Source organism: Chrysochloris asiatica, unplaced genomic scaffold, assembly GCF_000296735.1.
Source record: "Chrysochloris asiatica unplaced genomic scaffold, ChrAsi1.0 scaffold00081, whole genome shotgun sequence".
Taxonomy (NCBI): Eukaryota; Metazoa; Chordata; class Mammalia; order Afrosoricida; family Chrysochloridae; genus Chrysochloris; species Chrysochloris asiatica.
The window spans coordinates 11,177,683-11,193,299 of record NW_006408599.1 but is presented as its reverse complement, the minus strand read 5'-3'; the positions used below and the strand labels follow the sequence as shown (position 1 = coordinate 11,193,299).

Sequence of the window (15,617 nt, the reverse complement as noted above, 5' to 3'; positions counted from 1 at the left end):
TTGGCCTCTCCTCATCATTTTGGATTCAGAAGGTAACAGTAAGTTCTGTCTGAGTGTCAAGTCTGCTGTCCTGCTCTATGAATTTCAAACTTGCTAGCATCTAAATTCAACTGAGTCAATTTCTTAAAAGAAATATTTTTATATGTATCTGTGTCTGTCCCTGTACCTATACTTTTATCCCTATCTAAATCTCTCTCTCTGTATTTTGTGTATTTTTGTGTATACGTATATATATATATATCCTATTGGTTCTATTTGTTTGGAGAATCCTGACTGATAACACTTCCCCCCCACCATGGAATCACATGGCTGTCTCACAATCCTTCTACTGTAACCATTACCTGTTGTGAAGGTCTCTTTGGCCGGCTTGCTAGACATGTCACCCCTGCGGGAAATGAGGGACACTTCATACTCGGTGTCTGGCTTCAGGTTTCCAATGGAGTACTGGTTCTCATCATGTGCCAGATCAATGGTGGTGCGGTCACCAGGCACATCTTTGATTCCATAGGAGAGCTCAATGCCATCAATCTCCGCCAGGGGCTTAAACCAGGTGATCAGAGCAGTGGTGTCTGTGAAGTCTTTCACCTCGATTTGGCTGGGGGCATCCAAACCTGTAACAGGCATAGAGCAAAATGGTCTCAGGACCTGAGCCAGTGCCAGCGGCTGACCAGAGAGTGCGCCGGAGACACTAACATCCAAGGGTGTACATCTTGGTGTTTTTCTACTCACCACTTGACCTTTTGTTTCCTGTTTAATAAGCTGTGAGTGGGGTAATAACAACTACTTCTTAGGAGTTTTTTTTTTTATATATATATATAAAATATTAAAAGAGATACTTGTGAACTATTCAGCACAATGGTTGACACATGGCAATTGCATGATAAATGGTCATTGCTTTTTTGTCATTATTATTGCTATTTATTTAGTAAGTTGAAGTTATTTAGGAGTTATTTCACTTGATAGGGAAGTAGGTTACAAATTAGGCTGCTAATGGCAAAGTCAGCAGTTTGAATCCACCAGCCACTCCACGGGTGAAAAATAGGCTTTCTGCTCCTGTAAAGATCTATAGCCTTGGAAACCCTGTACATGGTTGCTATGAGTTGGAACCGACTCCACGTTATACAACTACCACCACCACCACAGTTTTCAAGTTGATAAAACTTTCTGGATTTTTTAAAATTGCTTTTTCAGTTTACTGTCTGAATCATGGCTTAGAGGAGTTAGACAGAGACTATGTCAACAGGTATGGTAAGTTATTTTTGATTAAGAGAATAGACAAGAGAGTCATCTGCATTCCAAGACTTCCTCCTCCCTTGTTGCTCTCTTCCTGCTCCATCCATCCTGCACCATGTATTCCGACTGCCCACTGCTTGAAGGTCTAGAAGCACACTGCACTCTTTCTCACCTCCTGATCCATTGCACGTTGTTCCTTTTTCTTCTCCCTGAGACTGCCCCTCTCCCATCAAAAAGTCTCCTATTCATCCTTCAAAATTTCAGTTTTGACAAGAAGTTGCCACTGTCCTTAAAGAGATTCTAACATTGTAATTTTCTCATTGTTCTTTAAAAGATTTGTCTACAATGTCTATCAGTTTAGATGGGATCTTCCATCTAACTCATGGCGTGGGTTCTAAGCTTCTTAGTACCCATCATAGAGTTAGGCACACATTAGTCATTCAGTCGGTGTTTATTTCTTGCCTTTTAAAAGAAGAATGTCAAGTTTGCATTTTCAGCATTGGTTGAGTAAAGAATATCAGATGAAATGAGCTTTGTTTTATACAGAATGTAAGAAAGAGAAATAATCCATGACTGATTGTGAGAAAGCTACAGAGTCTTATAAAATCTAAGCATTTCAAAAAATAGGCTATGTAGAATAGCTCAGAACACAGCAGTTGTTGCTAAGTGCCATAGTAGAGTTGATTCTGATCCCTAGTGACCCTGTATAGGGTTTCCGAGGTGCAGCTGGTGAACTTGAACCACTGACCTTGCAGTTCAAATCCACTTTGCAGTCCAGTACATTAACCTACAGAGCCACATCAGGACTCCACAGAATACCTCCTAAAATGCATAATGAAAACAATGCTTCTAATCAACAGAGAAGGCATCTGTCTTATATGTTTTTATACTTGCTTACAAGCATCCAAATCCTAGTACTTTACTCAGCACCCCTTTCATTAAAGAAGCTGGACATCAAAGACAAGATCCATCACTGATTTCAGGATCCTTGGACAGAGGGATAATATGTGCCAATTATGATGCTTTGTCACATGCTAAGGTAGCACAGTATTTAAAGTGCTTGACTAGCAACTGAAAGGTGAGCCATGTGAAGCCACCAGCCACTCCACCAGAAAAAGATGTGGCGGTCATTTTCTGTACAGATTACACTCTTGAAAAACCTGTAAGGCAGTTCCACTCTGTCCTTACAGGGTTGGTATGAGTTGGAATTACTCAATGACACTGGGTTTTTGGCTTAAGACATATCTTAAACTTCAGGACAGCTTCACAAGGAGGTTGCTACAAATTCATTTCCCAGATGTTGTATCTCAGGCTCAAAGAAAAGGACTTGCTCAAGCTGATGGTGAGCGATAAAGCTGGAATTCAGACTCAGGACTCCGAATCCAAAGTCTAATGCTCTTTCCCTGGATATATGATGTCTGTTAAAAATATTCACATATCAAAAATGGTTATAGTACCACCGCTATATACATACCAGTGGGAAGAAGCAGAAATTATTTTTTTTAACCTAAAGTTTATATAACTTTAAATGTGAATCAAGTTCGTAATATAGCAACAAAAATAACAGGCAAACATATTCCCCTCAATGTTGATATTTATGTGATTTTACATCTTCAAATGTTGGGATGTTAATCCTGCAGTAAGAAGAAAATAAAGTGGCTACTCCCCAAATTTAGATTTATGAAAAGAGGAAGATGAAAGAATTGCCTTTTGTATTTTCAGTGTACTTTCTCTACAACAAATAAGCATTTAGAATGTCTTTTCAATGACTTTTCATGATCTAATGATTTTTTTCCTGTTAGTACCTGCCTTCTACCTACCACAGAGTGATGTTGTCGGTATGATGGAAAACACTTGCTGTTTAAGGAGACAATCCTATAAATTGGCTCTGAGTTAGACAAAGTGTGCAAATATTTAAATGCAAGATGTTCTTTCTTGCCAATAGGCAACAGATTTAATTTTTCCAACAACACCCTGCCAAGAATAGTTAATTCCTTAAACTGTAGGTGCATATGTTGTCGTGAAGAAAATAAAAAGAGGTTTCATGAAATGACAATGAAAAATAATTTTATTACTTTTAAAATAATTGCTTCTTGTAAAAAAACTCCAAATTCAGAATCCATCTCCGCTCCCCCCCTACCCCCCACCAATGATCTAGCAATGCCAAATTCTGTCTACTCTCAGGAGTTCTAACATTAGAACTGAAGGAAACTATTTAGGTTCCTGTTGAAAATCTGAAATCTACATTTTTCATAAACCAGAGCCTAGTTGATGTTAAGGTGTCCTGGTGTGGCACTTAGAATAATCACTAGACTGCTAACCACAAGGTTGGTGGATTAAACCCATTAGCCGCACCTTGGAAACCCTACACAGTATCACTATGAGTCAGAACAACAAATAATAATTGATTCTAATGGCAATGGAATTAAGATTTTAAAACTAGCCCATGATCTAACGTAGTGGCTCTGGTCCAGTTAGTCCTGTAATGCTAGCTAAATTGATTTAACTTCTCTAATGAGTCCTGGTGTGGCGTTTTAGGATCTGCACTGTACTACAAGGTAGGTTTGAACCATAAGGTTGGCAGTTCAAACTCATCAGCCACTCCTTGGAAACCCTATTCAGGGTCACTATGAGTTAGAAATGACTTGATGGCACTTAACAACAACAACGACAACAACAAGCCTCAGTTTCTAGTCTTGAAAATAATGGCATCAGTATTTTCTCTGCTTTTTTCACAGGACTGTTGCTAAGATTAAATGAATGGATGCCTTAGATTGTTTGCACTAGCCTCAATTATTTCCTGTCCCGATACCTTGAAGCCTGTCTTATCAAGAGATGGTTCTCTTTGTGTGCCATTTACATATGAAATGACCAACTTTGACTAACAGAATGGGGCAAGTGACCTAGTCCAGCTTTGACCCTCAGTCTAAAGAGACTTTGCACATTTCCCCTTGTTCTTCTGGAGCATCTGTTTAGCTTTCATGCGAACAGACTCAAGCTAGCCTAGTGGAGCATGGGAGACCATGTGGAGCCAAAAGGTACCATCACAAGTGAGGTCAGTCTAGGTTAACCAATACCAACTATACAGATGCACAAGTAGGCCTCATGGATACCAAAAACATTTGTCATGGAGCTCAGCCCCACATTGACAGCCTACAGAATTGTTGTTTTCCGTCAGTAAAACAACAAACGAAAACTTGTTTGTTACTCAGCAAAAGTTAACGGATACAGATGCTCTATAAGAGGGTGCTTTATCAACCACAAGGTGATTTGAGGTTCTGTAATCTTTATCATCATATCAATGGCATTCAAGTGATACTCACGGGTGGTGGTCACCTTCTTGAGACTGGGGCCCCGGGTGTTGTTTTTCACAATGTGTAATGATATTTCATACTCTTGCCCAGGAGCTAGGCCAATTTGTCGGTATGTGGTCTCTGGCCTCTTCAGGCTACTCTTAATTTCTTCTTCATCCTCTTTATTCTGAGAGAAAGAGACAACTTGGTAAGACCTAAAGGACGTATCAACCTCTTTGTGTGACTCATTCATTCCACAATTGTTCATTCACTGAGCACTTAGAGTGTATCAGATCAGTATGTTAGGTGCTGAGGATACAAAGAAAGTTAAGACATTTCTCATGTTCTTTTCTAACCCCCTAGTAAACCTCTTTAATCTCTTTGACACCCAAATCAAATGACAGAATGTGAAAGTTAGAGAAATTCTGAAACCATAAGCTCAACCTCTCCTTTGACAGACTAAAAGCTGTGCTAGGTGATTCTCCTATAGGCACATAGCTGTGACAGAGCCTAGGCTTGAACTCAGTTTGCTGCCTCACATGTGCATTTAGACCTAGAGAGAAGGCATGCTCAATCTGAGATATGCCAAGATACATTGTAAGTTACCGACCAAGTATTCTCTTCTCTGCTTCTGAGATGAGATTTGTTAGTCTGTGAACTGAAATATGGCTTAATATCTATTTGTCTAGCCTCACTTAGCCTAAGTGCTATGCTTATTGATATAATAAAATCAGGGCACAGCCAATGTGACCTAAAATACATACACAAGTGTATATAATTTTGTCTTTCCTACACCTAATGTAGAGAAGGAATCCTGGTGTGGCACTGTGGGTTAATGTGCCAGACTGCAAAGCCATTTGAATTACAAGTTCAGTAGTTCAGGTTCACCAGTCACTCCTTGGAAACCCTATATAGGGTCGCTATGGGTCAGAACCAACTCGATAGCTCTTAACAACAATGTAGAGAAAACAGAGTTGATGCAAAAGTTTGCAGAGCCCTTTCACCAACTTTGAGATCTTTGTGGTCAAAAATTCCATTATCTTTCAATTCTATGTTTCCACAAGCTTTCTGGAGCTCCCCTCACACACTTATGTCTTTGTGTTTTACTCCTTACTATATTCCGGAAGATGATTTCCCAGTTTTCAAAAGCAATGTCCAGAGGCTCCCACTCCACCTCCACGGATGTCTCCTTGATGGACTTAAATTTGAGGCCTTCAGGCGCAGGCAAGTCTGTCAGAGTCAAGCAAACAGGAGGTGAGGGCAGGGCAGAGATGTGATGTCATGACTTCATTAAACCCCAAGGGTGTATGCCTCCCTTGGTTGAAACTGGTGTCTACTTAAGGGTTTTTCTGGGAACTTTCTACTGAGAGGAGGTAGGAAAATCCATAGATGGAGCAACAATATTCTACCAACCAGAATCAATCATTAGCCATCAAGTTGATTCTGACGCATAGGGTCCCCATGTGTGCAGAATAGAACTGTCTTTCTGTTATTTTGGGGCAGGGGGAGTGTACAGGGTGCCTCTGGGTGGGTCTGAGTTGTTGACCTTTTCATTAGTAATCAAGAGGTTAACCATTTACACCACCCAGAAACTACAGCCAGATGGTAATTTCATATAGTTTAGCCTAATAAGCTCAACAGCCACTCCTCAGAAACCCTATACAGGGATACTATGGGTCAGAACTGACTCAATGACACTTAACAACAACAACAACAAAGCCTAATAAGAGCCTGGGCTTTGGAATCAGATTGTCTTGGGCTAGAATCCTATACTCCACTGCTACTCTCTTTGTGATCTTAGCAAGTTACATAAAATGCCCTGAGCCTTGTTTTCCAACCCTGTGAGAAGAAGGTACACAAATAGATGCCTGCCCCTCAGGAATGTTTTGAGGGCCAAGTAAAGCAATCCATGTAAAGAGCTGTGCATGGTTTCTAGCATCTAGCACAAATTCAATCAATACCAGCCACTGTTACTATTACTAAGCAAGAGAAGGCTAATTTCTAGCCACAACATGCACTTCATGCTAGTGTCAGACTCTTAAATCCTAGTGTTTCCACTTTTATTTACTTATTTTTAATGAATAGGCTGTGAGCTGCATAGAAAAGTAATCAGTACAGTGGTTAAGAACATGGACTCTGCATCCAGACTATGTGGGTTCAAATCCCATCTCCACTACTTTCTAGTTTGTGTATTAGAACAAGAGATTTAACTCTTCTGTGGTATATTATAGGATAAGCACTGGACTGCTAACCATGAGGTTGGTGGTTTAAGCCCACTTGCCACTCTTTGGAAACCCTACACAGGGTCTCTATGAGTCAGAACTGACTTGATAGCACTTAACAACAACAACAATGGTGTCTGCATAGTGGGGTTAATGGTTAACAATAGCACCTAACTGTTAGGACTCTTGTGAGGATTTAATGAGTTAGCATAGGCTAAGTGCTGCAAACAAAGCCTAAGAAAATAAATCAGCCAACCAAATCCACTGCCATCAAGTCAATTTAGACTTCTTCTTGTTGGCAAGGTGCCGCAAGTTGGCTTCCACTCTTAACAACCCTATGCACCACAGAAAGAAACATGGTCCTGGGCCATCCTCATAAATGCTGTTACGTTTGAGCCCATTGCTGCTGCCACTGTGTCAACCATCTCTGGGGGGTTGGTCCCTTTTTTTCTGCTGACTCTCCACTATACCAAGCATGATATCCTTCTCCAGGGATTGATCTCTCTTGCTAATATGTCTGAAGTATGAGAGACTGAGTCTTACTATCCTTGCTTTTAAGGAGCATTCTGGTTGTACTTTTTTTTCAATACATCTTCAGATTTATATGAACATATAGGAAGGCGTCCTGGTGTGGCACTGCAGGATAATATGATGGACTGCAATGTCTGAACTGCAAGGTCGGCAGCTCAAATTCACCAGCCACTCCTCAGAAACCCTATACAGGGTTGTCAGGGTCAGAACCGACTCGACAGCACCTAACAAGAACATACAGGAAGCAGAAAGCCTGCAGAGCATTTAGTGAGATTGAATTGTCAACTTTGCAGTTAATAGTAAACTGCTTATCCTATAGCACTTTACTGTTAAATATTAAGATTCTCATGGCAGGAAGGATACAGAAGAACAAGGGAAAAATATCTTTTTTTTTTTTTTTTCCTTTCCTTAAAAATAAGGAGTTTCATTAAGAAAATATTCAATGGACTTAAGCTATGCTACTAACCAAGAGGCTAGAGATTCAAACCCATCAGCTACAAGAGAGAGGAAAGTCCTGGTGATCTGCTCCTATAAAGATCACAGTGTAGGAGACCTGATGGGGGCAGTTCAAGTCTCTCCTATAGGGTCACTCTGAGTCAGAATCCACGTTATGGCACACAAGAATGCAACTGGATTCCAGATTCTTAATCCGTATAATTATTTTAAAAAACAGTTATAGGCCTTTGAGGCAAAGGTAAGAGGCCATTTTATGCTGGAGCAGTTGAAGATGCTGGAAGCTGGCTGAGGGGAGTTCTGTTCACTCACAAGTGGCCACTCTGGCACTGACGGGAATGCTCCTCTTGTTCTCTAGGATGGCGAACACGCGGATAAAGTATTCCACACCAGGCTCCAGCTCCCGGATGGTGGTGGATGTCTGGTCCCCAGGGACTCGAAACTGCATTTCCAGGCCACCCACATGGGTGGGTGTGTACGTAATGAGGTACTCTGTGACTCGCATCTCATTGGCCCAGGCCAGGTTTACTGTTTCTTCTGTCACTTCTGTCACGATGAGGTCTTTGGGAGGGGACACTGGTAGAAATGAGAAAGGACATCTAGGGTCAATAAAGTACAATAGAGATTCTTTTTCTGGACTTGTCTCTTCCACTACCTGAGGATCTCCCCTTGAAACCTAATTGTCATTTTCTAAAATACACAGCTTATCAAGAACCTCCCATTATGACTCAACTTTAAAACTTCAGTGGGTGCCCATGGTCTCTAGGCTAAAAGTTGTGATGGGATAAGATAGAACTGCTCCCTCGGGATTTCTGAGACTGTAAATCTTTATGGGAGAAGGCAGCCTCAGTTTTCTCCCATGGAGCTAGTGATCCAGTACCAGGACTCATTGTAGACACAGCAGGCAGGCTCAGCTGCCAGGTCTGTGACATTTAGCTGTGTGTCCTAGAGACAATAATAACATCTCTAGGGCTGAAAGCCCTCACTTGTAACTGGTGATGACCAGGGTCCCCCTCAACGAGTCAGTGTGTGTGTGTGCATATGTGAGTCTGTGTTTTTTGTGCAGTATAATGCATTGCTCTCTAAACACAGAGGTACACACTGGTGGTGGTCTTGTGTGCTGTTGAGTTGGTTCCAACTCATAGTGACTCTGTATTGGGTTTCTGAGAAGTGGCTGGTGGGTTTGATGCACCGACCTTGCGGTCAGGAGTGTAGTGCTGACCCCACAGTTAATAGCATGTGTTCAGCTCATCCTCACCTTCGGAGCAGTCTTCCCCAGAGTGGCCTTCATTGCAGATGCAGCGACCCAGCACACACTGTCCCCAGTTGCTGCAGTCATTGGGGCAGGAGCGATGCCCACAGTCCAGACCTGTGAAGCCCTCATGGCAGATGCACTGGCCATCTTCGCAGCGGCCCTGGCCATTGCAGTCACTGGGGCACCTTCTCTCCTTGCAGTCTCGGCCCGTGAAGCCTTCGTGGCACACACACTGCCCGTTCACACAACGGCCCTGCTGGTGGCAGTCATTGGGACAAGAGAGCTCGGCACAGTCGGGCCCAGTGAAGCCGTCCTCACACTCACACTGCCCATCCACACAGCGACCCCGGTGGCTACAGTCCTTGGGGCACCGCAGGTCCCGGCAGTCTTCGCCCATGTAGCCATCGTCGCAGACACACATGCCGTGGACACAGTGCCCATGCCAGTGACAGTTGTTGGGACAGCTCATTTCACTGCAGTCGGAGCCCTGGAAGCCTTGCTCACACACACACTTGCCCTGGATGCAGTGGCCCCGGTTGTGGCAGTCATTAGGACACCGCTGCTGACCGCAGTCCTCACCAGTATGGCCCTCATCACACACACACTGACCATTGACACAATGGCCATGATTGTTACAACCACTGGGACACTTGAGCTCACCACAGTCGGGTCCCGTGAAGCCATCGTCACATTCACACTGCCCAGCGATGCAGCGACCGTGGTTGTGACAGTCTGCAGGACACCTCTTCTCACTGCAGTCTGCCCCTGAGAAGCCCTCGTCACACACACACTGGCCCTCCTCACACCGGCCCTGGCTGTGACAGGCATTGGGGCAGGTGAGCAGGCCACAGTCCTCTCCAGTAAAGCCCTGCTCACAGTAGCAGGTGCCGTTGACACAACGGCCCCGGTCGAAACAGTCATTGGGGCAAATGAGCTCGCTGCAGTCCTCACCCGTGAAGCCATCATCGCACACACACTCGTTCTCCACGCACCGCCCTCGGTTGTAGCAGTTGTTGAGGCAGAGGGGCTCATTGCAGTCTTCGCCCGCAAAGCCATCCTTGCACACACACTGTCCATCCACGCATGTGCCATGCTCCTCGCTGCAGGGCACTGGGCAGACCTCCTGGCTGCAGTCAGCCCCGGCATAGCCTTCGAAACAGATGCAGAGGCCATTCACACACTTGCCCTGGTCATTGCAGTCATTGGGACAGGCCAGCTGGCTGCAGTCCTCGCCGGTGAAGCCCTCATGGCAGATGCACTGCCCGTCAATGCACTGGCCTTGCAGGTGACAATTGCCAGGACATTCGGGCTCAGAGCAGTTGGGACCTTTCCAGCCAGGTTCACAGACACAGCCACATCCTTCAGTGCTGAAGTTGCCACGGCCACTACAGTAAGGCGTGGTATCCAGGCGGCCTGCCAACCAAGAGAACAGATGTGTTATGTTGAGCTCAAGTGGCCAGATTTCTCTGTATCTACCAGGAAAGCAATGATTCAAATTCAGCCAGAGGATGGTTGCATTCCCAGACCCATCTGACTTGAAAACCAGTTGCTCAGGGTTTTAAGTCCGATGAGACTCACATCCAATCCTCACCACCACTACCAGTTGCTGATGAGATGATTCTCACTCATGGACACCCCATGTTTGTCACAATGGAATTGTTCTCAGTTGTATCTCAGTGGTAAATACAACACTAAGGCATCCTTGGGTACATTAGGACCACCAACCTGTCAGATTACACTAGGTAGCAATACTTCTTAATTCTTAACTTCAGGGAGTCATGTACTCCCTGGAGTTGTAGAATTGTGTGCAAAGATTGTGTGTGTGTGTATTTCCACCCCCAGGGAGAAGAGCCATGGTTTTAATTAGGTTTCTAAAGAGTTCCCTGAACCTAACTAACCAAGACGAGTATGAGTCACCATCACCACCTTGTGGAAGGTGTGATTTATGCTTATTTTGCTACTTCCTTGGTGCCTCACTGAAACTGGGCACCTAGAGATGCCCAATAAATAGTTGTTGAAGTGAACTACATTGTGACTCTTTGACTCACTAGCTGTGCCCTATGGTGGTGGTAGTTATGTGCTGTGAAGTCGGTTCCAATTGATAGCGACCCTGTACAGGGTTTCTGAGGCTGAAAATTTTTATGGGAGCAGAAAGCCTCATCTTTCTCCCATGGAACAGCTGGTAGTTTCGAACTGCTGACCCTGAGGTTAGCAGCCCGATTCTCAACCACTACGCTACCAGAGCTCCTTGTTGTGCCCTATAGGGGAAGGGATTTTGATTGTTTGGAGCTCAGTTTCCTCAATGGTAAAGTGGGACCAATAACCCCACTTTACTGGGGGTACATGAGAGTTCAGTGAGGACATTAAGAGCCTACTGCTGTGATTTACACTGCCTTCAAATTTTTGTTTGAGTTCACTCAAGTTGGTACATTGGTTTACATGAGTGAAACTTTAATTTTCCGTAACTGAGATGAGGCAGCTAAGGAGTGGCTCTCTGATTCCAGCAGGGTGCCTTTCAATCTGGCTCTCTCCTCAGAAAACACATGGGCTTTATCTCTGCTCCCTGTTCTATCCTGAAGGCAGCTGTAGAGTGTGAACTGATGAGAGCACAACCAAGTGCTTTGAGGCTAAATCTCAGCCTATCGCCTCTCAGCAGCCGCTGGTTCAAGCTCTGTGGAAAAAGCGGAAGAAATGAAGTTGGCCTCCACTTTCTCTGCACCTAGATACAGCTGTGATTAATACCATTTATTTCCTTCTTGACAGCGGGAAGGAAGGACATTAAAGAGAAATGTTAGCTTGGAAACTTCAGTTCTAGATCTGCCCTATCCAATAAGGTAGCTGTTATCCACATATGGCTATTAAGCACTTGAATTGTAGCAAGTCCAAATTGAGATACGCTATAAATGGATTTCAGAGACTTACAAAAAAATCTCATGAATAATTTTTATATTGATTCCATGCTGAAAAGCTCATGTTTTGGTTATGTTGGGTTAGACAGATGTCTAAAATTATTTTATCTTCTCTTGTCCCTTTTTAAAATGTGACTACTGGAAAATTTAAGACTATATATATGGCTTTATTATATTCTTATTGGACATTGCTGCTTTAAAAATAACACCAACCTACTCTTTAGCATCATTCCTACTGTGTAACTCCCATCTGCATTTTGCTGGAGAGCTAATAGAAGTGAAAGACAAACTACTTTATGCATAAAGAATTTCTTTTCTTTTTGCTTTAGAAACCTAGATCACACACTAAAGTACTTTCCATTTATGGTGGTTATGTCAACTCTTGGAGTCTTGGTGTGGTGCTGTGGTCTAATGCATCAGAATGCAAAGTCAGTTAGAACTGCAAGGTCGGTGGTTCAAGCTCACCAGCTGTTCCTTGGAAATCCTAGATAGGGTCTCTATGGGTCGGAATCGACTCAATGGCACTTAACAACAACAGGTCAACTCTAGAACTAATTTATCAAAGGTCTTTTGGTGATTTCTTCTGAATGGCAGAAACAGAGATTATCATTTCTGATTTGAAGTTGTTGAAATTACTTGTAGCTCTATCAGCTTTATAAAGTGGAGATAATGCCACACTTGTAATTTTCAATGGGGTGCATATGAAGCAGGGTATCTCTGCAGAAAGTTTGAGCTCTGAGACACAGACAGATCCTTTATATCTAATTACTCTTTGTGTCATCTTGTATCAGTAGATTAACTTATTTGAGTTTTAATTCTTCGATTTGCAAAAACTTATCTCAAAGAGTTTCAGGGAGGATATAATGAATATAAATGAAATAAAGAATGAAATGTCTGGTTCATTCCAATAACCAGCTACCATCAAATCAATTTCAACTCATGGCAACTCCATGTGTGTCAGAGTAGAACTATGCTCCTCAGGTTTTCAATGTCTGATTTTTGGAAGTAGTTTGTCAAGCATTTCCTTCAGTGTGCCTCTAGGTGGGCTCAAACCTCCAACCTTTTGGTTAACAGCAGAATGCATTAATAGTTTGTACCACCAAAGGGCTCCAGCTGACACATGTTGTTATTGTTGCGTGTCATCAAGTCGGTTCTGACTCAGAGCAACCCTGTATAGGGTTTGAGCTGCAAACCTTGTGGTGTGCAGTCTAGTGCTTAATCTACAGCACCACATCAGGACTCCATCTGATAGATAGAGGGGGCACGATTTATGGTTGTGATCATGATCATCATTAAATTGGAACATTTTTTTTCCAACACACACAGACTTTATACAATACTGGGTGTAGAACACTGTAGTTTAACTAACTCAATAATTCATTGTGGGACCTTAAGGCATATCATCCTCTTTCTGAGCCTCAATGTCCCTATTTGTACATTGTGGCAATTGGGCTATATCAGGATCTCTCCAAGTACACTTTTTGTATCAGGAACTTCATGGTGTGTTCTTAGATTTTGAGGTAGAGAATGCATAGATTTAATTTTCTCAAATAAGTTTTAGAAACTTGTAATTAGAGTGACGCTGTGGGTTTAATGTGCTGGACTGCAAAGCTGATAGTTGGTTTGAACCACAAGGTTGGTGGTTCAAGCTTACCAGTCGCTCCTTGGAAACCCTAATACAGGGTCGCTCTGGGTTGGAAGTGACTCAATGGCACTTAACAACAATAACAATTAGAGACAAATAGGGTTTTTACAAGCCAGACTTCTCAGAGGCATGAAAATTGCTCTGAGAATCATTTGTCTTCTTGACTCTCCTGGAGCAGGATAGAGATGGCTACATCTCCCACATTTACTTGACCATAGCATCTCTTGATCTTGAACACTTTGTGAGGCAACTTTTCTAGGAACTCACTTTGAAAATAACTGATGGCTTCTACTCTGCTTGCCATTTCTCCCATCTGCACAATTAGGGGCTGGGTCAGTCTCTAGCTCATACCTTCAGCAGGCTGAAGACAGCAACTTACTCCTGTGGTACACTGCTCCCTCAGGGAAGAGACTAGGTTCTCCAGCTCCTCCAGTCTGCTCAGGAGTTCCTTGACATCAGGGGCAGCAGCACAGCCACAGGCCCGGCGGGGGATGTTGATGCGGTGTGTGAAGACGATCTGGTTTTCCCCATCCACTGTGTGCTCCTGGAGGCTTTCTCTGGGTTCTGACTGTGAAGCCAGGTCTTTCTCCCCACTGGCTGAATCCAAATCCACTGAACATTGGGACCCCATAGGCAACTTGATGTTGTAGACATGGTTAAACACTACTGGCTGGCTCTCCTCTGGTGGGGTCACATTTACCCCACTTTGTCGTTTGTGTCGAATAACCTTCTTGAGGACCCCACCTTTGGCAGGGAGAGTGAGTAAAGCTATGAAGATACCCGCCAACAGTCGGGTTGTATCCCCCATGGCAGAAGAATGTTTGGCTGTATGGTAATGGATGGAGTCTTAAGATTTTTCACTCTCAGGCTGAAATTGGGGGTTTGGAACCACGGAGTAGAATCCAAATCAGCTGTCCCTTGTCTTCTGGAAGAAATTATCTTCTACAAGTCAACAAAGGAAAACATGCTTATTAATACATACTAGTAAATCATTGAATATCTGCAATGACATGTGCGTTTGTATTCTGTACATCCTGTGTTTGAAGCTCTCCTCATATTCCTTTCATTCAATGTAGTGTTGATAGAAAGAAAATGGTCTCTATAGGAATTTTGCAGTTACACACTGCTTACCTTCAGGACATTTAAATAGACAATAAAGAGTAGGGGAAAGAACAAAATAGATATTTATTTTAATCTCAGCTCTAGCTCTGAGCCTTGGAGTAAACTGTATAACTGTGCTTTGCCTTATTTATCTTTTTGAGGATTATAATGGCTTAAAATAATGGGTTAAATAATCATGTAAGCGAGAGCATTGAGTAGAAAACATCCATATATTATTTCAGGCCTGAAATATTTACTAGTTTAGCACTCTGAGTGATTCAATATGGTACCATGAAGGACACAGTTCCAGTCAATGTTCAGTAACTCTAACCTCTTAGTATTGACCTTCCAAACTAGTTTTACACCATATTCTGACTCACATCTGCTTTGAGGATCAAAAATTAAAATAGAGAACTCCAGAGGGCAAACACAGTTCTAATCCCAGGTGAACTTCTTACTAGTATTTGCCTGTTGGCATATTACTCTACCTCTCTGAACCTCAGCTTCCTTTATTCTTGATTTATCTCCCAAACCTTAAAAAGTCAAGTTTTAGATATGTTTGCCCCTGAACCAGTGTTGTTTCAGGGCAGGTGGATGGTTCAGAAAAGAAATCCATAAACTTCTCATATCTTGTCCAATCAACAAGTACATATAGGATCGTTACTGTGTTTCCCACAACAATCAAAATTCTGTGGATAGTAAAATAAACATGAGACCTAGTGCCTACTATCAGAGGATTTACAAGAGAGTGAAGAAAAAATAGAATCATCCATTCAAACTTGAGTTGTTGTTGTTGTTGTTAAGTGCCATCAAGTCAATTCCGACCCATAGCAACTCTGTATAGGGTTTTCAAGGAGCAGCTGGTGAGCTGGAACCATCGACCTTACAGTTCAAATGACTTTGCACTCTGATGCATTAGCCCACAGCACTACACCAGGACTCCAAACTTGAGTAAGAAAGCAAAAAAAAAAAAAA

The 15,617-nt window shown here is 42.9% G+C and overlaps 1 protein-coding gene across 1 annotated transcript in view; it reads right to left on the bottom strand.

The window, feature by feature from the left end:
* TNC (tenascin C) overlaps positions 1-14,358 on the bottom strand; it is a 71,985-nt gene extending 57,627 nt beyond the window's left edge. Inside the window, exons 1-6 of the mRNA XM_006865684.1 lie at positions 13,893-14,358; positions 8,991-10,400; positions 8,045-8,308; positions 5,641-5,756; positions 4,557-4,713; positions 342-611 (exon numbers count right to left, since the gene is read on the bottom strand). Coding sequence (XP_006865746.1) covers positions 342-611; positions 4,557-4,713; positions 5,641-5,756; positions 8,045-8,308; positions 8,991-10,400; positions 13,893-14,349 — 2,674 coding nt within the window. The 5' untranslated portion in view covers positions 14,350-14,358. The remainder of the gene's footprint in view (positions 1-341; positions 612-4,556; positions 4,714-5,640; positions 5,757-8,044; positions 8,309-8,990; positions 10,401-13,892) is intronic.
* Positions 14,359-15,617: the final 1,259 nt, after the last annotated feature.